Raw genomic sequence first — 21,537 nt, 5'->3', positions numbered from 1 at the left:
TGAGCGTTCCCAGGGAGTGAGAAGAGAAGGCAGGGGGTTGCTGCTTGCTCGCTACGTCGCCCACCTGGTCAGGTGTCCCTCTGCCCTGCGGCCCTTGTCCCTGATTGGCCAATGACATCCAGAGCCTCGGCCGACATGGGAGAGCTTTGTCTCCAAACAGCCCCACAAAGAGGCCACGTGCTGGTGATCATGCTGACCTCCTTCAAGATTAGACAGATTGGTCTTTCATTATCACGGTTGCTTAGAGAAAGCCCCTCCCCGGGCCTGAGGTGCCAGACCCTTCTCTTGAGGCCTGACGGTAGGGTTGGCCCCAGGCGACCCCTCTCCTGACCGTAGGGCTGGCGCCACGTGGCTCTTCAGTGTCCCCTGAAACGTCACTCCTCTCTCTGTACTGCAGCCATCGGCTGCGGTTACTTCGTGGTTTGGGGAGGGGGAGCTCCCGGTGGGGCACCTCTCCTGCCTTCCTTGGGGCTCCAGCGACCCCTGCTGTCCCCAGTGCAGGTGTCTTCTCTGGCTGTTTCTTACGGACCGTCCAGACCGCTGAAAGAAAGCCTTTGTCACAGGCCCTGGACCGGCTGCCCCCCACGGCTGCTCTGTGACCACAGCCCTGGCTGGCCTGGTGGGGAGGGGCCACCCCGGGCAAGGTCCTGCTCAGCTCTGATGTCCAGGATGGCCACACATTCCGGGTCCCAGTGCAGAACGAAATGGGGGACCCTCATCTGGACTAAGGATTTCAAGACAGTGACGGCAGGGCGTTCAGCCACACGCGGGTCCTCCTGAGCTCGGGGCCCGTAGGCTGCGTGGTCTCAGGCCACGGAGCCCACCCCGCGTGGCCAGCCTCCAGGCTTGGGGTCCTGTCTGAGGTGGGATCGACGGCGAGGCCATTTCACGGAGACTGAGGTTTGTGAGGGGTGGGTCTCACAGCCCGTCGTTGTCTGGGCCTCCCAAGCCCTGTCAGCCCCAGTGCAAGCTGCCCCCAGAGCCCCTGCACGTTGACCTCTGTTTCTCCCGTGGCCGAGTGTTGCCAGCACCTTAGCCCACGCACTCCCCCACGTGGACACCCCAGGCTGGGCCCTGGGACGGCGGGATCTGGGAAAAGAGGTGGACCGACAACGGCCTGGGACCTCCTGTCGAGTTCTTGGTGCACCGCTCGCTACGCGGCAGGTCCTCAGCGCCGGGCGCTCACGCAGCCATGCCGCCCGAGACGCATCCCCTTCACGCGCCCGTGGGCTCCCCCACGGGCTGCACGGGCCGTCCACACACATCTGTGGCCCGGCTCGAGATGGAGAGTCAGCTCCCCTCACGTGCCAACAACGCAGCTAGACCCAGAAACAGAGCAAGAGGGAGAAACAGAGACACAGAAATAGAGAGACAAGGGGGAGAGGGAGAGACGGGGGGGGGGGCGCGACCTGCCAGCAGCAGAGCCCCAGCCCCGCAGATGCAAACGTGGGCACAGCTCACGTCTGTCTCTCAGATTCTCACCACGGCGCGGCCAGCAGGTGCAGTGGGCGGGGCTTGGGGACTGTGCCGGGGGCTGTCCGCCAAGCCCGCTCCAGAGGACGCGGGCCCCAGCGCCTGCTGACTGCACAGCCGCTCCTGGGAGAACGCACGCCGTGCGGGGAGGCTCTCCCTTGCATTTTATTTTAATTACTTTGGAAACCTTGAGCTCAAAATGAAGACCCGCTCTTGGTGTTTCCAGTTCACTGTTTCTCCCCTGCAGCTCACACCAAAGTCAGCCCTGGAATTCTGGGCTCCCCAGGAAGGGCCCCGGTTCAGCCCTCCTGCTGCTGCCCCAGTGGCTGGTGCCACTGCCTGTGGTCACGAGGCAGGGCCCCCGGGATGGCTGCTGGGCGAGAGGAAGCGGAGATGCCCCCTAGGGCCCCTGGTCCTTTCCAAGGACACCTGCAGGCAGGCCACACCCCCTCCTCTCCGAAGCCGGCTGAGAGGAGCCGGCAACTCTGGGGGGACACCATCCACCCGTCCCCACACACTTGGCTCAGTGTTCGGGTCTCTGGGTGACTCACTCGCCTCCAGACACTTTGCCCACATTCTCTTCCGTCTCCGGCCACGGCCCTGACGTCCCATCTTGGGAAACGGAGAAATGATTGTTTCCCGCTCGTCATCAACTAGGAAATGTGCCCCACGGGGCTGCTGACTTCAGTCTCCTCAGACCCCATCTCACAAGTGGGCAATGTGGGCCCTCGCCCTGGGGCTCCCAGGGCCACCCCTCGCAGCCACCTCCAGCAGTGTCAGCCCTGCCCCCTGCGGGGTGACAAGTCGGCCAGAGACAACGGGACCCGGACCGGAGGGCGGCCAGATCCATTTGCCGAATTCTGGACTGAACCCTCACATCCCGTTTTTCAACTCTCTGTCCCACCGCGTGAAGCCCTCTGCTGTCCCCCGCAAGGTCAGGGTCCTGGCGGCCCTCACACCCCCATAAGGCTCCAGCACGAGCCCCTCCCAGCACTCCTACCTTACGGGGTGCCCCCCAGCGCGAGCACAAACTTGGTGGCTTCAAATAACACCCGCTTCCTGGCTCACGCTCCGGAGGTCAGAAGTCGGCAGCTGTGCCCCAGGGTCTCGCCAGGTGCAGGTTGAGGTGAAGCCGGCCTACAAGTGTCTGCTTCCTGCCCGTTCAGGCCGTGCCGGGCCCAGGTCCCCACTTCCTTCTGGCTGCCAGCCGGGGCCCCTCTCGCCCCCTAAAGGCCCCTGCATCCCTCGGCGCGTGGCCCCCTCCGCTTTCAAGCTGTGCACGGAATCAGCCTGCTGTCTAGCGTCCGGCTCCCTTGAGGCCACCGGCCAGGGAAGCACCGTGATCCCAGAGCCACGAGGCCACCGCGTCCCGCCCAGACGGCGTCCCTGCGTAGCGGTCAGCCGTGCCACAAAACGTCGCCCCGTCGGGGGGCGACCCGCCGTTGCTCCCTCATCTGGGGATCCACACGCCCCATCCTCGGGCACCTTCGGCCACACCTCCCACCTGAGAGCCGGCTGATCGTCCGTGGCCACAGGTCACTGACACGAGCGTCCAAACGCACGAAACGAAGGGGGGTCGTGTTTGCTTTGCAAGATGGTTCTCCAGAAGATTCCTGCGAGGGCTCCGCACGTAAGACCCACTGCTGAGTCCTGCCACTACCGCCGTCTTCCTGAGCCTCGCTTTCCCTGTCCGTAAACTAGCGGTCGGGACCAGGTGGTCTCTCGGGTTCTTGTGAAACCCGAGGCGTGAGTGACCCGTGTGGGGCTCCTGGGGCCCTGCCCGGCCCTGAGCAGGCGCACGGCCAGTGCCACCCCAGCGCCCACCCGCAGGTGGCTTCAGGGCCCACGTGGGGTGCTCCGCGGTCCGTGCTCCAGCGGGAGACGCAGCGCAAGCCCCAGAGAGGCAGCAGGCGCCCGTCGTACCCACTGCCCTCGTCCCGTCCCCTCCGGGGCTCGAGACCAAGGTCACAAGTTGGCGTCTCCCTGTCCCCCTCCCATGGCGAGAAGAGACACACGTCCTGCACACGACATCGCAGGAGCGGGACCTTCCCTTCACTGGATACGAGACGCTTGGGGTTGCAGGTCGCCGAAGGCGCGGACGGCTTCCGTGTCTCCGCAGGAGGACGGGCCCCCCGAGCGGTGAGGGGGCCTCGGACACCCCCGCAGAAGCTAGCGGTGCGACGGACATTTGGAGGGCGGAGACCAGGAGGACCCCGGGCCTCACAGCCGGGGGCCACTTCTGCTACGGGGCCGCGCCAAAGCGGGCACTGCCACTTCCGTTGGGAGATGCCAGCATTAACCGGAGCTCTGGATTACCTTGTCCAGAGGCTTCCTGGCCCTTGACCCCGTGCGCTGCTCAGGGCCGCGTTCGACGAGGCGGAGGGTCACCTGGCCGCCGCCCAGAGCTTCTGCAGCAGGATGGGTCGGCCGGGGGCTAACACGGCGAGGGGGCTTCACGTCCCTTAACCAGGGTGCTGGGGACTCACATCCGCCCCAGAGGCTGTGGCCACCGCCCGGCTCCTTAAACACTTCAAGGGTGAAATTCCACTCGGGGCCGTCGCGATGAACCGAGCCTCCGTGGGGCAGGTGTGGAACGCACACGGCCTCCTCCTTCCCAGAAGCTGGCGCGGGGCCCCAAGGAGGCCGTGGAGAGGATCGTGTGCCCCCCGCCCAGCTCGGGGACACCCCCCCACACTCCAACAGGCTTCCAGCACGGCTCTTCTCACGCCCTTGGCCTGGTGCCGTCCTGTTGCAAAGATGTTGGGGTCCGACGTGTCCAGCTTGCAGGGTGATGCGGTTTCCACAGAGACACGTGTGACACTCACAGCCTTGGTGAAGAGAGACCTTGGGCAGACCCGGTTCTCCCCCACATCCCAGGCCCCACACGGCCCCTCCCCGGCCCCCTCGGCTGGCCTCAGCCACTCTGGGACCCCCATGGGGACCTCCACCCTTGCTCTCCTCTCCGTCTCCTTCGTCAGGCCTCAGCTCCAACATCGCCTCCTCTGGGAGGCCTGCCCGGCCTCCTCCCAACCCCAGCCGGCCGCTAACAGTACACCCAAGTTACCTGTCTTCTCTTCCTTCTTGACGTCCCTCTCCCTTCCAGATGAGAAGCCCCAGGGCTGGGCCACGTCTGTTCCACTGGGCAATAATCTCGGGTCCAGCCCGTGCCTGGTGCACAGAGGCCCGTGACAGATACTGGTTGAGTGAATAAATTGATGAGTGAACGGTGAATGAATGAATGAACTCATCCAAAAACTAAGGGTTGCTGACAACCCTTCCCCGTTTCCACGGAGGCGAGAGCCGAGGCTCAGAGAAGTTTCATGACGTGTCCCAATCGCACACCCCTGCCCAGACTCTCCCTTGAGGGGCCCAGGCCCTCACATCACCCCCAGCCTGCTGCCGAGGGCCTGCGGGAACCTGCTCCCGGCCGTTCCCCACGGCTGACGGTGTCTGTGTTGCTTTCCAGCTCAGAGCCCACGCCGTGGACATGAACGGCAACAAGGTGGAGAACCCCATCGACCTGTACATCTACGTCATCGACATGAATGACAACCGTCCCGAGTTCGTCAACCAGGTGTACAACGGCTCTGTGGACGAAGGCTCCAAGCCAGGTGAGCCCCCAGCCCCTGACGACCGGCAGGCCAGCGGGAGGCCCCGCGCTCCGGGGAGGCCGTGCGGCCCCCACGGGACCCTTCTGCTGATGCGTTCATTTATCACCTCCTGCGTGTCCCACAGTGCATCTGGGAGCGGTCCAGAGAGGGGTGCAGACAAGACAGGCTACCACAGGTGAATATGGCCATGCACTGATGATAAGGCTCAGAAGGAAGCCATGGGGCGCTGAGAGTCCTGGAGGTGGCTGCAGATTAGGGAGGGCCCCTCTGTGGAGGTGACTTATAGGCTGAGAGCTGAAGCAGGAGCAGGAGCCGCCTGGACAGGAGGTCTGCGGTCTGTGTGTGGGCGAAGGGGGCCTGGGGGGGGGAAAGGCACGGGCAAAGGTCCCGGGGCAGGAGGCAAGCTCAGAGAGGAGACCTGCCATTCGAGGTCTCCCACGCCACACTTTGCATTTTATTCCAAGCCCCGTGGGAAACCCACGAGAAGGCCAGACGCCCCCAGCCCCGAGAGGTGAGCCTGTGTGCCCGAGGCCCAGCACCCCTCAGAGTTGACCCAAGAGCCAGTCTTCCCACAGACTTCAGTTTGGCGTAAATGATGTTGACTTCATCACGGGCCGGGCCCCTGGCGAAGCACGTGATGTGTCTCTGGATCCGCATCCCCCAAGAAGCGGGCGCCCTCCTTCTCCCCTTTAGCAGAGACACGGCTCAGGGTCCGAGGAGGTGAAGCGAGCAGGGCCAGAATCCCCAGCCGACTCCGGAACCTCGCCCGGGGACCAGCGGCATCGCTGGGAACACGCTGGCAATGCAGAACCTCTCAGCACGCACCCCTGATTCAGGCTCTGGAGGTGGGGCCTGGAGTCTGGGCACGATGCCCCGCCCCCCGGTGGTTTGTGCGCAGGCCCAAGTTTGAGAGGCGGGGCCCTAAACCGCTGCCTCCTCCAGGATGGAGTGTCGTCCCCGGGACACCTGCCTGCGGGGTCGGGGCGGGTGGAGCTGAGCCGGGACGCCCAGCTGCGTGTGAGGGTAGCCATTGTCACGCGTGTGCCCCACGCAACGTCGGAACTTGCTTCCAGGGCCAGAGGCCGCCTTGCCGATCTGAACTTCAGCGTGACTGGCGTCTGTAAGTTAGTGGGCGACGCCCCGTCCCGGGAGGGCTTCCGGGCCCTTCCGGGGCCCCTGGCCCTGGGCAAGCGGAAGCCCGGGCACAAGGAGCCCGGAGCGGAGGCGGCCTCCCGGGAGGGGCCGGTGGCATGCCACCACGGGGCGGCGAGGGCGAGCATTTATCATCCCTCCCCCGCCCGAGGACGTTGTCGTAGCTCCGTCTCCCGGGGCTGCTGTTTCCACAAGGCGAATGCCATTTTCGATTGATTGTCTCAGAACCTCAAGACGCAGGCCAGCCTGGTGGCAGTGAAGGGGACGGGGTGTGACGTCATTTCTGCCGGCACCCGGGGCGGCTCCTCCCCTGGAGAGGCAGGGGACAGTCCCTGGAGAGGCAGGGGAAGGCGGCCGACGGGCACATCAGCTCCAAGCAGCCAGAGGGACTGGACGAAAGCCGCCAGCCGCCAGCTCCTTATGCAGCCGGAGGCAGGGGACTGGGTGCCGGGCTGGGGGGGGCTTTCTCGTTACCACAGACACGGTGGGCCTCTCGCCCCAAGACCCAGAACGCTCTGTAAAGGCGCCCGGAAATCACAGCTCAAACCTCCCGTGCCTTCTTTTAAATCGATAGAGACAGTCTTCCCAAACGCGTGACCGGCTTTACTCATTAGGATAACAAACGGGCAATAAGCCTTTAAGCCTGGAGACTGGAGCAGCCCCTCGGGGCCACGTGGCGTGCCAAGCGTGGCCGGGAAGACCGGAGGCCGGTGTGGATCCCAAGGCTGGTCCTCTTTGGCCACTCCCGTGCCTCTCAGTCTGTCTACACGAGGTGTTGACTGACTTTCAGAGTCCCTGGGGGACCCAGCGTCTGTCCCTGACCCCAGAACAGCCCTCAGAGGGGAGCGGGGACACCACGTCCCAGAGCTAAGCCCGGGGCGGAGCGGTGCCGCGATGCAAAGGACCAGCTTGACGCCCTCACGCGCCTGGTCAAGGGCCGGCCGACACCGGGCAAGGCCGTGGCATCGCCGAGGCGGGCGGAGCTTGGAAATGGCCTCTGCGACGCCTCCCCTTAGGTCAGGGAATCACGGTCACAGGCAGGTTTCCCACGGTGCCTTTGTGGGGTAAGGAAAGCCACCACCGGAAATTCGTCACGATTCTCTGCCGTGATGGGCTGATGAGGGCTTCAGGCGTACGTGCCAGGGAAAACAAACGGAAGGATGTATGAAATAGGGACTCAGCCAGGTAGAAACCTTTTAAGGTTTGGGCAGTTCACTTGGGGACGTAGCAAGCTGACTCCGGACCAGGGTCCCAGCCGGGCCCCACGTGCACCCCGCGTTCTTTCCCCAGCCCGGGCGCCCCCTCGATTCATGAAATGCTCCCTGGGATCGCTGGGTCACACAGGCTGGGAGGGCGTGGAGGTCTTGGGATGGCCCGTCCTGCAGGCTGGAGCAGTGCTTATCGTGGTTTGGGGTCGAGAGGGGCCTCTGCTCTGATCACAGCTGTTAGATCTCTGGGTATCCAAAGCCCACCTCAGAGGCCCCCCTGGAAAAGGGGATTCACCGGCTCATCTAACTGCGGAGTCCAGAGACGGGCAGCAGCCTCCGATGCCGAGATACCGTGTCCAGAGTGGGACCGGCCGGAGCCCTGCTGGCCACTGTCCGACTGTCCCCTCCCCGGTGCTCGCTCGCTCCCAGGGAGGCTCTCTCTCCCTGTGGACAAGCCACCCCAGCAGCTGCAGGCGTCCCTGAGCTTCGGGCGGCCCCAGGAGAGGGAGTCCAGCAGGAGCCCCGGCAGATCCCCATGCCCTGGCTGGGGTCGTGTGCCGGGCCTGAGGCAGCCGCCGCGGCCAGGGCGTGCACTGAGAGCGAGTCGCAGGCACAGACAGGGTCTGGTTCTGGAGCCCTCAGGTCATAGGGGCTGAGCAGGTGGCGGGCGTGAATCCCCGAAGGAAAAGCAGATGGTTTACGCAGCTGTAAGAATACAGAGACACCCCACGAACCCTCCAGCCGTCTCCCCCGGGGGAACGGTTCACAGAACTGTCGTGCGAGATCACTCCAGGATGGTGACGCTTGTGCGGTGCACGGACCTCACGCACCTGTCCGCAGGCTAACGTGTGCGTGTTTCCGTGCAGCTCTCCAAGACCTCCCCACAACAGCCCTACGGGACAGGCACTTTCGTTTTCCCCACTTCTGAGATGAGGTGAATAAGGACACACAGCTAGTGCAGGCAGAGGCAAGATTTAAACCCAGGCAGTCTGACTCCTGAGCCACGGTGCTAACCATTGTACAAACTGCTTCCCCTCCCCAGGTCTCTGTCAGGAACGCATTTGGCCACAAGTCACAGAAAACCCAGCTTGGACCAGTGGGGGTTTGGGGGAGAGCTTGAAGCCATCCGTGCACACAGTACTTGCCTCCCCTTCTTGTTTCTTGCCACATGGTCACAAAATGGCTGCCGTGCCTCTAAGCATCACATCCACTATCAGGCAAAAAGACGAGAAAGAAACAGGAGAAGGGCAGAATGTAGCGTGGGCAGTTTCCCCACCCACCCCCCTACCCCACCACCCCCCCGCTGAAAACACATGTTGTACGTGAGAGTGCCTTTCTCCAGGATAGGAAAATATAAACCCCACCCTCAAGGTGTCCGTTGTCCAGTTGAGGAACCCCGAAATCTATATGCTACGTACGTGCTAACGAGTGGTACGAAATGCTCACCTGGGCCGAGGCCTTCGGGAAAAGGAAGCATTTTCCTCCCTCGGGGCCTTTGCACATGCTGTGCCCTCAGCCCGGGTGTCCTGCCCCCGGTCGCTGTGACACTGGCCCCTTTTCTTCCCTCAGCTCACATGGCGCTTCTTCAGCCCACGTGAGGGGGCTTGTCTGCCCCCCCGCTTTCCATTAATACTCCATTACTCATGGAGTTACTTACTTTGCTGCTGGCTTACAGCGCCGGGCAGAGATCCTATCTGTTCTCTTCACCGCTGTGCGCCCAGGTGAGGGCGGGACGCCGTGAACCCCAGCCCCAGCCCGACAGCCCCCCTACCCGGGAGCCCTGGAGGCTAACCAGGGCTCAGGACACGCCCGGGCCCTCCTTCCTGGAGCTCGGAGCTGCTCGGCTGACAGTTCTGCGAGGCAGGCTTCGAGACCCTCACAAGAAAAGATGCCTCCGCGGTGATTATCTTTTAACTAAAAAAGGCTTTAATTGGAATTCCTGATTTCCCTAACCCCTCGTAACTGGGTGAAGGCCTGTATTATAAATTTTGAAATTAATGTCGCCTTAAAATATTAAATAGCAGAGAAATCTATATGCTGCCAATGAAGTCAAAGAAACCCTCATCTTGATAACGCAGAGTTTTTGCTTAAATAGATTATTCTATTAGTGGCCCGTTTATTTATTTATTTTATTTCTGTGCCGGCGGAGGGCTCCCTGAGATTAATGCCACGGACTGATGCACAGATGGTACCAGATACTTGAAAGTCATCTGAATATTAAGAATTTAAATCTTTAGCCTCAGTGATTTGAGCAGAAAGCCAATTATGGGGCTGAATTAGTTTTCAAATTAAACTTCAATTTAAGGCTTGTGAAATTAATCCTTTAAGGCGGACGGCCGCGTTTGTACACGAATTTCTTGCAAGAGCCGACCCTCTGCTTTCTCCGCTTTCCCTGCCGGTGCGATCAGCAAGAGATGCTCCCCACCCCGGCGGCAGCAGCAGCGGCCCCGCGTAGATGAAAATACAATCCCGTTGTTCTGTTTCATTCGCCAAGAAAAATGGAAGCCTTTCTACCGGGGAGAGAGGCCCAAGGAGGCGCCCAGAAAACCCTGGAAGGATGCTTCGTTTCTCGTCCTCTGGGCCCCGGGAACGAGGACGCACCGTCTCCCCGTGTTACCATAGATGCTGCTGGTGTAAGCGCTTCCTTAGCGGAGGGCATGCCCGGGTCCGTGGCCTGTCCTTGGGGTAGCTGGGGCTCGTGGTTGTGCGTGGACTCAGACCCGCCCGGCTGGAGGCCGGCAGCCACAGCCTCCAGACGCATGGGGACGGCCCCGCTCACGCCCCAGGCACCGGCGCATGCCCTCGGGACCCCACGAGGGACGTCCAGCTTCCAGAAGAGGACCCCCAGGCTCCAAGAGGCTCAGTGAGGTTCAGAACCAGGCCCCGGGAGCGGCAGGGCGGGGGTCTGATCCGGATGGAGTACAGTCTGACCCTGAGCCCAGCTTGGCCCGAGGCCACAGGCGTTTGGTTGGAAAGGTCTCTCTTCTAGTGCCTTGTTACACAGGGGTCAGCCCGACTGCCTGGCTTAACTGCCCGCCTCAGCCCCACCCCGGTCCCTGCACCGGATGGAATGGTGTCCCCCCAAACCGGGGTCACCCCAGAAGCTCGGAACGTGGCCTTCTTGGGAAACACGATCTTTGCAGACATAATTCATTAGGATGCGTCCTGATCCACTGGGGCTGGAGTCCCTTGTAAGAAGGGGAGATTAGGACTGAGGCACAGAGGAGGAGGCTACGTGACGGCAGGGGACAGCTTGGAGCCAAGCAATGCCAAGGGTGGCTGGCGGCCCCCAGAGCCGGCAGAGGCAGGAAGGGCCCCCTCCGCTCCCAGCACCTTCAGAGGGGGCACGGCCCTGCCGACACTTTGTTTTTGCACTTCTGGGGGATAATAAAGTTCTCTTGCTTCAAACCGTCCAGTTTGCCGGAGCACCGTCTCAGCCCCCCACCCCCCAGCACCTTGTCTGTGCCCGAGGAAAGGCCTCGAGCTCCCTGGCGGAGGTTTGCCAGACCACCCACCTTGCCAGAGCCTTGGAGGAGGGAGTGAGGTCATGGCCACTAGCCACTGCCTGTCGGGCTCACCCCTCCAAACCCCAGGACAGAAGGACACGGAGGAGGCCACAGGCCACAGCGTTCACTGCAGGCCTCGGGGAAAGAAAGCCGAGACCAAGGTAGGAGGCAGGGTTTGGAAGGAGAAGCCCTCGTGTGTCGGGAGTACACAGTGGCACAGGGACCCAGCAGGTCAGAGCCTGCCCCCGGGTCAGCAGAGTCCCGGTGCCCACCGGGTGGGTAAGCTCACTGGGGGTGGAGAACACGCCCAGACAGGGAGGGAGGCTGCCTCCCCCAGAGGGCCCTCCAAGCTCTCGAAAAGGGATTCCTCCTGCCTCTTCCCACCTCCTGGACCCTGCTCAGCTCCGCGGCCCCGAAGGCCCCGGGTTTACCCCCATCTCCTCTGTTCCCCAGCGACCCTGCCCCTTTCCGACCTTTGGCAGGGTTCTCCGGTGACATGCGCCCGTCACCTGACTGTGCGGTGGTGACCACAGACCCAGCAGATTTTCAGAATCTCTCTTTTTTTGAGAGAAACCAAATTGTGATTTAGGTTTAAAAAAAAAAAGAAGTCCCATATTCTGTTTCTCGGCTGAGTATTTCTTTTTCTGTTTTGCTTTTTTTAGTAACGTTTTATTTTCTGATAATCAACCCTTTGAAGGAAACTTGGAAGATACAGAGAAACTCAGAAAGCAAAAATCAAATTACACGTGCGGTCCCGCACTCAGAGATTGCTGTCGAGAGCATTTGACATACACCCTCTGGCCTTCTCTCCTTCGCATAAACACGAGATTTTAAAGACCAGGGTCGTACTGAAGAGTTGAGAAACCTCATTCTTCTCCAGGGAGCCGTACATGTATCATGAAAATTTCAGATATCATTAAATATTCTTCTACAACATTTTAATGGCTCTGAGCTAGTCCACTGTAGGAGTGTTATTATAAGAACATCATGATTTATTTAACCAGCACCCCGCTGTCCTACAGCTAATATCATTTGCGTATCGATTATGCTCTTTGCTTGTCTGCACCACTGGACGTGAGCTTCACGGGTCAGGGGTCTTTCCACTTGGACTTTTACTGGAGATCGCTGTAGAGCCACGTGCAACGTGCACCTAAGAGAGCGTCCGCGTGTCCCTGATGGGACTGCGGGCCTGGGGATGGGGGGGGGGGGGGGCCTGTGTCACTGGGGACACACCCTGGTCAGCCCTGAGTCAGAAGCAGGGGGACTTAAACGGGGAAGTTGTCAGGTATTGATCAAGTCCCGGCCGTTCTGGGCTCTTTGCTGCTGGGCTCATGTGTGGCTTCCTGGATTGTCACCAGAGATAGAGGGTCTCACCTCCTCCAAGCTGACCTGTAGAGAGCTGTGCTTGCAGGGCTGGTCCCTGCAGGTGGCAGGTCATGTCCCCCACCGGGCTGGTCCCTGCGGGTGGCGGGTTAGAGCTCTATTTTCGTTCCGTCTCACAGAACCTCAGTACAATATCACAGCCAGCTCTTGGGGGTCCATACAGTCAAGGTATGGAACACTGCATCCCTACGAGGGTCCTCATGTGGGGGATTTGATAGTCACACCTACCCCTGTGCATCAGGGATGTTGTCCCGTTTTGCTCACTAACGTGCAATGCCAAACATGGTGCTTGGCACGTAGTGGGTGTTTGGTAAGTCTTTGTCGAGGATTTTCACACTTGGCCATCGGGAGCCATGTCCGCATGGACAGCCAAGGGCACGGATCAATCATCTCTTGTACATCTGTGATTTTCCCCTTGGGACAAATTCCTACAAGTGGATTTCTTGACTGGACACGTTTTAAAGGCATTTGGATACGTACAGACAGTGGAACTGCCTCCGGAAGCTGAGGCTGGAAGCTGAGGCCGTCTGCTCCCTGGAGAGAAGGGGACGCAGGAGTCCCAGGTCCTCTATATATCACTGCTATTCTGTATCATCGTTATATTTTTTTTATGTTTACTTATTTTTGGAAGAGAGAGAGAGAGAGGGAGACACAGAATCCAAAACAGGCTCCAGGCTCGGAGCTGTTGGCACAGAGCCCGAGGCGGGGCTCAAACTCACAAACCGTGAGATCCTGAGCTGAAGTCGGATGCTTAACCCACTGAGCCACCCAGGCGTCCCTGTATCATCGTTATTTTTAAATAGTGTTTGCCTTTTTCGTATGTGAAAAATGCCTTCCTTTCATTTCTTTAATCAGTAATAAAGTTGCTTAAAAAAAAAAAAAAAAAAAGGGCAGAAAGGCTCTCGGTGGTGGAGATGTGAAATTCAGGCTCCTTGACCAGAGACTCTAAGCCAGGTGCTAGGCAGTTGTGTCGGGGACTGGGTCATGGGTGGGCTTTTCCTACTTTGAACCATCTGATATCTTCCAGAGAACATGCACTGGTTACCGGATGGGCTTTCCTTCTGCAATCAGAGAAGAATTGTCAGAAGCATATCATCTGTTTAAAGAGCAGGCTCCTGCGCTTAGCAAACATGCGGCTGCTGAATCTAACACAGTGTTATAATGAGTCCAAACTAAAGGGCAGCTCTTGCTACTGACAAGCCAGACCGAGTGCTCCACACCCAGTGGCTGCCGGGGCACAGCCAGAGGGCACAGACTGACCGGGCGGGTCCCAGACAGCGAGAGCCTTAGCAGCATCCGGCCCGCACACTGCCTCCAGAACTCTCTCTCACAAGGCACCAAATTTGACTCTGAGCCTGGGATTTTAAAGGTTTGGGAACACCTTGGTCCCTGAAACTGATTCCCCGGGTCACCAGTCAGGGGCCGTGTTGGGAGCAGGGACCTCGTCAAGGAGCTCATGAGGAAACGGAGGCCCGGCTGACGGGGCTTCTGGGTGTAGAGCCCCTCTCTCCTTGCCCTTCCCCCCCTCCTCCTCGCCCTTTCTCAGGCCTGGAGGCCTAGCTGCACAGCTTGAAACCCCAAGCCCGGTTCAGCCCCAGCTTAAGACAACAACCCCCAAGAAAGGGTCCTGTCAAAGAAGGTGCCCACACTCCCTGCACCCCTGCAGGGCCCTGGACAGCACGCTGTTCCCAACCTGGGAGTGAGGAACTGAAGTCAACACATGCAGCTCAGGACAGGGGCCACTGGGCCCAGGGCTCCAGTGGCAGGCACGAGGCTGGGGATGGTGCTACTCAGAACTCAGCTGCACGTGACACAGACTCAAACTGAAATGGCACAAGAATGGAAATGCATGAGCTCAGTGACACGAAAGTACTTCTAGTCAGGTCTTGCTATGAACCTTAAACTACTGCTCCTTAAAGTCTTGATGTCTAAAAAGTCTTTAGGTGATAGGTTCAGGTGCAGCTTGATCCAGGGGCTTCCTAGGGAGAAGTTGTCACCTGAGATGGCCCTGGCCTTCTGTGGCCACAAAGTGCCCATAGCCCCCAACCTCACTCACTGAGCCAGCAGCTCCAGGGTCAGGGACAACTTTTGGTTTCCCAGAAACCCCAGCAAAGGAAACTATTGCCTTTGGCTCTGATGGGTGAGGTGCCCACGGCTGAACCCATCACAGTGGCCAGGGAGCGGGATGCGCTGATCCAACCCGGGGAGGGTGGACACCAAAAGGACCTGCAGTCACGAGGCAGGGTCGGGCCATCCCCCGCCAGCACTGAGACGAGGGGCCACGGGGGCGGCTCCCCAACCGCTTGGATCTGAAACGCAGACAGCCGCGTGTCCCGCAGGCACCCCTGCACGGACACCCCACCTCCACCCCCGTGTGCACAGCCCCCTGCGGGGTCTCCCCTCGGCTCGCTTTCCCTGCGCCCCACAAGCGCTTTTCCATGCCTTCCGCAGACCGCCCAGACCCCGTTCCTTCTCTATGTGCCGCAGGTCCCCGCCGCGCCCCCGTCCCCGCCACTCTGCGCCGCCACGTCCCGCTGCACCGCGCCCCGCGCCCCTGCGGAGGCTGAGAGCCGAGCGGGTGGAGAGCGCTGGGCTCGGAGCATGAGAAGCGTGGTCTCTGGGCCCCGGCCCTCCCGCAGCTGAGAAAGAAGGAAGGGCTGAGCCCTGAGCTCGAGCAGAAATCCTGCAGAGGGTCTCTGTGCGGAAGTGCGGGAGCAGGTTTCCTTCTAGCACCATCTCCCGCGATTGGCCGGCGTCCGGCACGTGGGGGGGGGGGGGTGGGGATGGGCGGCTCCGGAGGCCTCCACGCGGATCTGCGATCAGCTGGTGATGTCTGCCCTGGGTGTGTGCGAGGACGCAGCCGCACGTGTCGCCAGCAATTTCCACCTGAGATGCTTTCTCTGTCGCAGGCACCTACGTGATGACGGTCACGGCCAATGACGCTGACGACAGCACCACGGCCAACGGGATGGTGCGGTACCGGATCGTGACCCAGACCCCACAAAGCCCATCCCAGAACATGTTCACCATCAACAGCGAGACGGGGGACATTGTGACGGTGGCAGCTGGCCTGGACCGAGAGGTGAGGTGGGCGTCGCGGGGCTGGGGAGCCCGTGTGGGAGAGGCCGCCCTGGCCCCGGTCGGTCGTGTCCCCAGAAGACTCATCTCCTACTGCGCCTGGTGGGGGGGTGGGAGGACCGGGGTCTCCACAAGGCAGTTCCAGTAGATTGCAGAGCTGGTCCCACGTGTGGTTTCCAGAACAGTCCCAGCTGGATGTGTGGGGCCGAGGGGCCCAGGCTCCAAAAAGCGGGGGCGAACCTCTGTGGGTCTCAGGATGCCGCCCAGCGGGTCCCCGGGTCTGGGGACTGGCACGTACACACCTGGAACTCCCTCCCGCGTCTGACCCTGGCGTCCAGGTGGCAGGCCATCCGCTGTACCCCGAGATGAAGTGAGGCGCACAGAGGGGGCGGCACCCTTCGCGCGGGCCAGGCACAATCAGAGCCGATGCTGGGTACTTCTCACCTTCCCTGCCCCTCCCGGGACGCCGCGAGGCTGGCTCCTGGGTTACACCCAGACTCCCTCACCCCATTGTGTGGACCCCACCCAGGGCCGGACCCCGGAGGGAGGCCACCTCAGGACAGGGTGGGAAAAGGAGCCTTTGCTGCTGCCGCCGGAGAGGCATTTTCCCACCACGCTCGGGTGCGTCTGCAGGCGCTGGGCCGCACGTTCCCGTGTGGACAGACGGCACTGCCCCAGTCACCTGGCTCTGGGGCCCCGGGCAGATTCGGCAGCTGCTCCTGGCTGAAAGTCCCCAGGTGGCAGCCGCGGGTACTCCAAGCTTCTCAGAGGATTGTCACCTGCTTGTCCTGCCTCTGGGCTCGATGACAACCTCCTGTTCGCTCTGTGACCACAGGCCGGCATGCCCTCTAAAGGATACGTGACTCAGTTTATCCTCTAAAGCATTCGGCTCCCAGGACTGGGAGGAGACCCTGGCTGAGCTCAGAGCAAACAGGGCTGTGCTCCTCGGTCCTGGCTCGCTGCCTGTATTAACGGCTTCCTGGCCACATTCACCTCGGTGGCCAATGGCTCCCCCTCCCCGGAAGTGTCACGGGCCTGTTCTCTGGGTCCGGGGGACCTCATCTTGAACTGGGACAGTGAGCCGCGGCCCTGCCGAGTGTCAATTTTCAGGGCCAAGCTTCTCCCAGCAGGTTCTCCCGTCCCAGACTGACCCCCACACCTGGTGATCCTGTAGGTTTGGAGAGGGGACACCTAACACCTAGAGTATAGACCTCCTCCCGACAAAGCTACCAAAACCTGTCCAGCCGGGCCGCCCCACCTGCGCCTTCCTTGGAATTCCTAACTCGTAGTGGGTTTGGGGGGCTGGGGCGGAGAGGTCACGCGAGAGGTCGTTTGTGCAGCATCGGGGCTCGGCAGGATGCAGGGTGGCCCTGGCAGCCGCACGGCCGTGAGCGTGTTAGCGGACAGCCCTGAGCGCCAGCCACGGTGCCCTCCCTCTGAGACACGGACACAGTGACGCCAGCCTGGTGGGCAGGGAGGGGAGGTGCGGGCCGTGGCGGCGGGACGAGAACTGGTAGGGAGACTCGTGGGGCTGCAGAGGCGCGGGTTCAGGGTTTTCTTGTCCCGGCGTCGGTGGAGATGTGTGCACTGGGGGACCCGTCAAGACCCCACCACCCTCCCAGGGACCAAGACAGGCGCCGGCTCCATCCACATCAGGCCCTGGAGTCAGGGACCGGGGGGCGGGGGGCCGGGGAGGGACTGCTCCCCGGCCCCCAGGAGGCTGCTGTCATTAGCCGGGGAGGTGGAGCCTCAGGCTGTGACAGTGATTCCCGATGGGAAGGCCATTGGAGAGATTCACACAGTCTTTTCCTTTCTTGTGTAGCAGATTTGGACAGAGGTGCTGGGTAAGGCACAGGGGATGGAGAGCTCATTAGGCCTGTCCCCAAAGGTGTGGGGGGGGGGGGTGCAGAGTGGGGGACTAAATAAATGAGTATGCTGCAGGGGGGTGCCGGGGATCGCATGCACGAAGTATCTTGTACGGATGAGGTGCTCTCACAATGGAGAAATCCGGGGAGGCTTCTCAGAGGAGGTGACCTTGCTCCGGACCCTGGGGTCTGGTAGAACCGATCACATTTTCTGCTCTCTGGGACGAATGACCAGCACTCACTTCTCCTGAATGCTATGCATCACACAGCTAACTTGTCTCAAGAAATTATAGATCCCACTAGGCACGTTCCTTCATTCGGTCAAAAACTTTGAGTACCTCGTATGTGCTAAAAACTATCAGAGACGCTGGGGAGACAGCTGTGACCAGGGCAGGCGGCCTCCCAGCACGTGTGCGGCTCGCTTTGCGGGAAGGAGAAGCCGGCAAGGAAGAAATCACCAAGTGAACAAATACGTCCGGGAAGCGGCACGGGTTATACAGGGAGAACCCCACGTGCCTCCGCCCGAGGGCAGGAAGCCCCCCCAGGGCCTGCCCCATCGCTGCCTCCGGGAAGGGCATCGGAGGAGTCTCCCAGGGATGTTGTAACAAAGTTCCGAAAACTCCCGTGTCACACTTCGAGGGGCCAGGAGCCCGCGGCCACGGTGTGGACAGGCCATGGCCCCCTCTGGAGGCCCGAGGGGAGGACCCTTCCTGCCTGTCACAGCCCCTGGCAGCTGCGGACACTGCTTGGCTGGTGGCCCCGTCGCTCCAGGCTCTGCCTCCGGTCACGTGGCTTCTGTGTGTGCCTCTCTGTGTCTCTTCTTATGAGGACACCGTCATTGGATTTGAGGCCCACCCTAATCCAGTGTGACCTCATCTGAACCGGTCACACCCACAAAGACCCTCCTTCCTGATACGGTCACATTCTGAGCCTCCAGGTGGACAGGAATTTGGGGGAGAGATTCTTGAGGCCTGACCTGCTCTTCTTGGGATTCCTAAATCCTAACAGGTGTCCTTTGAACTCAAGGATGGGAAGGAAGTGGCCCTCCAAGGGCGGGCTGCAGGTAGCCGCCAGCCACGTGCGGCGTTGAAACCGACATCCTTAACGCCAAATAGAACGCAGCATCCGGGTCCTTACTGCTGCCAGCCCCGTCTCGGGCTCCGCCCTCGTGCCCGCCCGTGACCTCCCTGTGTCCATGGGCAGACGCCGTGGCCCCTCTGCCTCATCCAGTCCCCCAGAGACATGGGCGTCCGTCAGCTGACCTAAACCACGGCGCAGAGGCCGAAGGAGGCCCGCTCCCCATCTTGGTGTTGTCCGCGGCCTGCAGGGGGCGGGAGGTGGGGGTGGGCTCTCTCACCAGCCCTGTGTCTCAGAGCTCCGGGCCACACCGCCTCAGCCCTGCTGCTGCGAGCTATCCCCAGGTTCCTGTGCAGGTGGCCCTATCCGCTCCCCCGCCCCAGCCCCCCACCGTGACAGGGCGGAGGGGCGCCCGCCCTGGGGCACGTCGATTTCTCACACGGGCAGACCCCGGCCCCGCCGTCCCACGACCTTCTCCACGGAGCTCTGTTCAGTATTTGATGGGTGTGGGCAGAGGGGCGGGAGGGCTGGTGCCCTTCCAGCCAGCCGAGCGTCCCGCCCGCCCGGCTGCCCTCAGCTCCCTCTCAGATAACAAGAGCTGCTCACCACAGGCCCTACCGGGAGCTCCGGCTGGCGGGGTCGGCTCTTCCGGAAGGAAAGCGGCATCTACGGAGCCTCTTTCCAGAGGACCCTTCCGGAAGGCCGCGCGAGGAAGGCTCTGGATACCATGCTACCGTTTCCCCAGGCCAGCCTTGCCGTGCTGGAGGAACGGGGCCTCTGTTCCGGGCTTTAATCTGTGTGTGGACCAACAGGCCCCCTCAGGGAGGGAAGGACAGAGGGCACGCTGGCCAGGCCCCCTGACGGCGGGAGTTAGGGAGAACTGCCGACGCGTGGGCGTTTCCGGCCCCGTCCTTGCTTCCAGAAAACAGATACCCGGCACCTGCTGTGGACACCAGGGCCCGTCCGGGGGCCCCACGGAAGCTGCACGCGGCCGGGCAGTGCACACAGCACCGCTTCGTCCTCAAAACAGCCTGGGGTGCGGGTGCAGAAGGAGGGGTGCTAGCAGTCGTGTTTCTTCCCAAGTGAGGGAGGCGAGGCTAGAGCGGCTCACGGTTCCTGGCCGGCAGGGGGGCAGGGCGGGGGGGGGGGGGTCTCAGGCCGCAGGTCAAAGAGCAGGAGAGAGGCTCTGCCCCAGGGGGCTGGGAGGTCACACGGGGCATGGGGGAGGGTGCCAGGGGCCTGGGGACGACCTGCCACACCTCAGACCTTACTGGAACCTCAAGCAGGGAAGGCTCCAGGTTCGATTTTTCTCTTTTTATTTTTTAATGTTTATTTTTGACAGACAGATGCAAGCGGGGGAGGGGCAGAAAGCGGGGGAGACACAGAATGCGAAGGAGGCGCCAGGCTCCGGGCCCTCAGCACAGAGCCCGACGTGGGTCTTGAGCCCACGAACCTCGGGATCATGACCTGAGCGGAAGTCGGACGCTTAACGGGCGGAGCCACCGGGCGCCCCAGGTTCGACCTTTTTCAAAATCCCAGGCGAGGCAGACGGAACACGTGTATGGGCCACGTCCACCTTAGGGCAGCTCTGGGCACCCCAGCCCCATGACGGCCAGAGCTGCCAGTCACAAGGACCTTGCTCTCCTCCCCTGAGAAACGGGAACGTGAGGGCTCCCTGGGCGGGGGCTCGTGCTGCCCTGAGGGAGGACGGTACCCCTGAAGTGCGTGTCTTCGTCTGGTGCCTGCCCACCCCAGCCTGGCCCCCAGCCCTTCTAGGGGACGCTCCGGGGACGCTCCTGAGCCAAGCGGAGGGGCTGTGCTCCACCCTGCCAGACGGAGCACAGGACACCCAGTTAGACCTGAGCTCCAGAAAAACAAGTCCTTTTTAGTGTAAGTATGTCCCAAATACCGCATGGGACATACTTATGCTAAGTTAGTCATGTGTCTGAAGTTCCAATTTAAGTGGGTGGTACGTCCGTATTTTTATTTGCTTTTTCTAACAACCCCACCCTGAAGTAACTGGCCATCCCCCCTCGAGCCCCTGTTCTGGGCCCAAGGTGGGGGGCCGAGCAGGCCGGTGTTGAGTCCGTGGGAAGGGCTCTCTGAGAAGCCCACTCACGCACCTCCCCCCCTCAGTGGGCACCTCGGTGACATCTGACAGAGGGGGGACTGGAGCGGCCGTGACAGGCGACAGGGTCCTCGAGAGTCGGGTTTGGCCGATCAGGAGAGGCGGGACAGGAAGAGGACGTGACCTCTGAGGGCACAGGCAGCCCGGTGGCAGGACGCACCCTCGAGTGGGGCTGGACGTGTGCCCCGCGGCTCAGGGCCTTCCCAGCTCCGCCGACCGCCGCTGCCTGGGAGACGTGAGATGCCCCGTCCGTCGGCCGGTGACAGCCGCGCCCCCCTTAAAGGGACACCGGCCGAACCGGGGGTGGCTCCTTGTACGCGGGGCCCAGAGGCCGGGAGGGCACCCTTTGACAGACACGGCCGAGGGGTGCAGAGCAGGGGGGCTGGTGACCCAACACCGTGAAGCACAATGACCTCCGTGCCCCGTGACCCTCTGCCCTGAGTCTCCAGCCACCCATCGCCCAGATGAACACCCTCCATGGCCTCCTTTCTCAGGACAAAATCCAGTCTTTCCCAGGGTCTCCGGGCCCTTCTGTCTTCACCGTTCACTCAGCCGAGCTCTTCCCACAAGCGTCCCGTGCGGTGACCTGCTGGCCTGACCCCCCCCCCCCCACACACACACACACACTACAGCCACGTCCGCATCCTGTGCTGGACGGTCGTCCGGCCTTCGGCACAAAGCCCTGCAGTCAAGTCCTCCCCCACCTGACCTCACGCTCCAGACCTTCGAGCCGACTTTGCAGATGCAAAGCCCCCACAAAGGCCCCCCCCCCAGAAAGGCTGTGCTGTCCAGCGGGGAGAGCCCCTGCACCCGAGTGGAGACGGCCCACCCAGGAACCCTCCTGTCCTGTCTGAGCCCCTGCACCGCGTGGGCCCCGTCCTCCACACCCCTGCCGTCCGGCCTCTGCCCTGTGTTCTTGGAGACACTGGGAACGCACCGGCCCGCACATCGCTCGGCCTGGGTAGGGTGTGGCCATGCCGGGTCCGCCGGCCTCCACTGCCCCTCGGCCCCGTCCCGCCGGGAGGCTGGGCCTCTCCTTTGGGGAGGCCGCCTCGG

The 21,537-nt window shown here is 61.8% G+C and overlaps 1 protein-coding gene across 1 annotated transcript in view; it reads left to right on the top strand.

The window, feature by feature from the left end:
- Positions 1-21,537, top strand: part of CDH4 (cadherin 4) — a 537,076-nt gene that overhangs the window by 472,460 nt on the left and 43,079 nt on the right. Inside the window, exons 8-9 of the mRNA XM_047852619.1 lie at positions 4,940-5,084; positions 15,243-15,415. Coding sequence (XP_047708575.1) covers positions 4,940-5,084; positions 15,243-15,415 — 318 coding nt within the window. The remainder of the gene's footprint in view (positions 1-4,939; positions 5,085-15,242; positions 15,416-21,537) is intronic.

This window comes from Prionailurus viverrinus, chromosome A3, assembly GCF_022837055.1.
Source record: "Prionailurus viverrinus isolate Anna chromosome A3, UM_Priviv_1.0, whole genome shotgun sequence".
In the NCBI taxonomy this organism is placed as follows: domain Eukaryota; kingdom Metazoa; phylum Chordata; class Mammalia; order Carnivora; family Felidae; genus Prionailurus; species Prionailurus viverrinus.
Note: the sequence above shows the minus strand (reverse complement) of the source record. Positions and strands in the feature narration are given on the sequence as shown.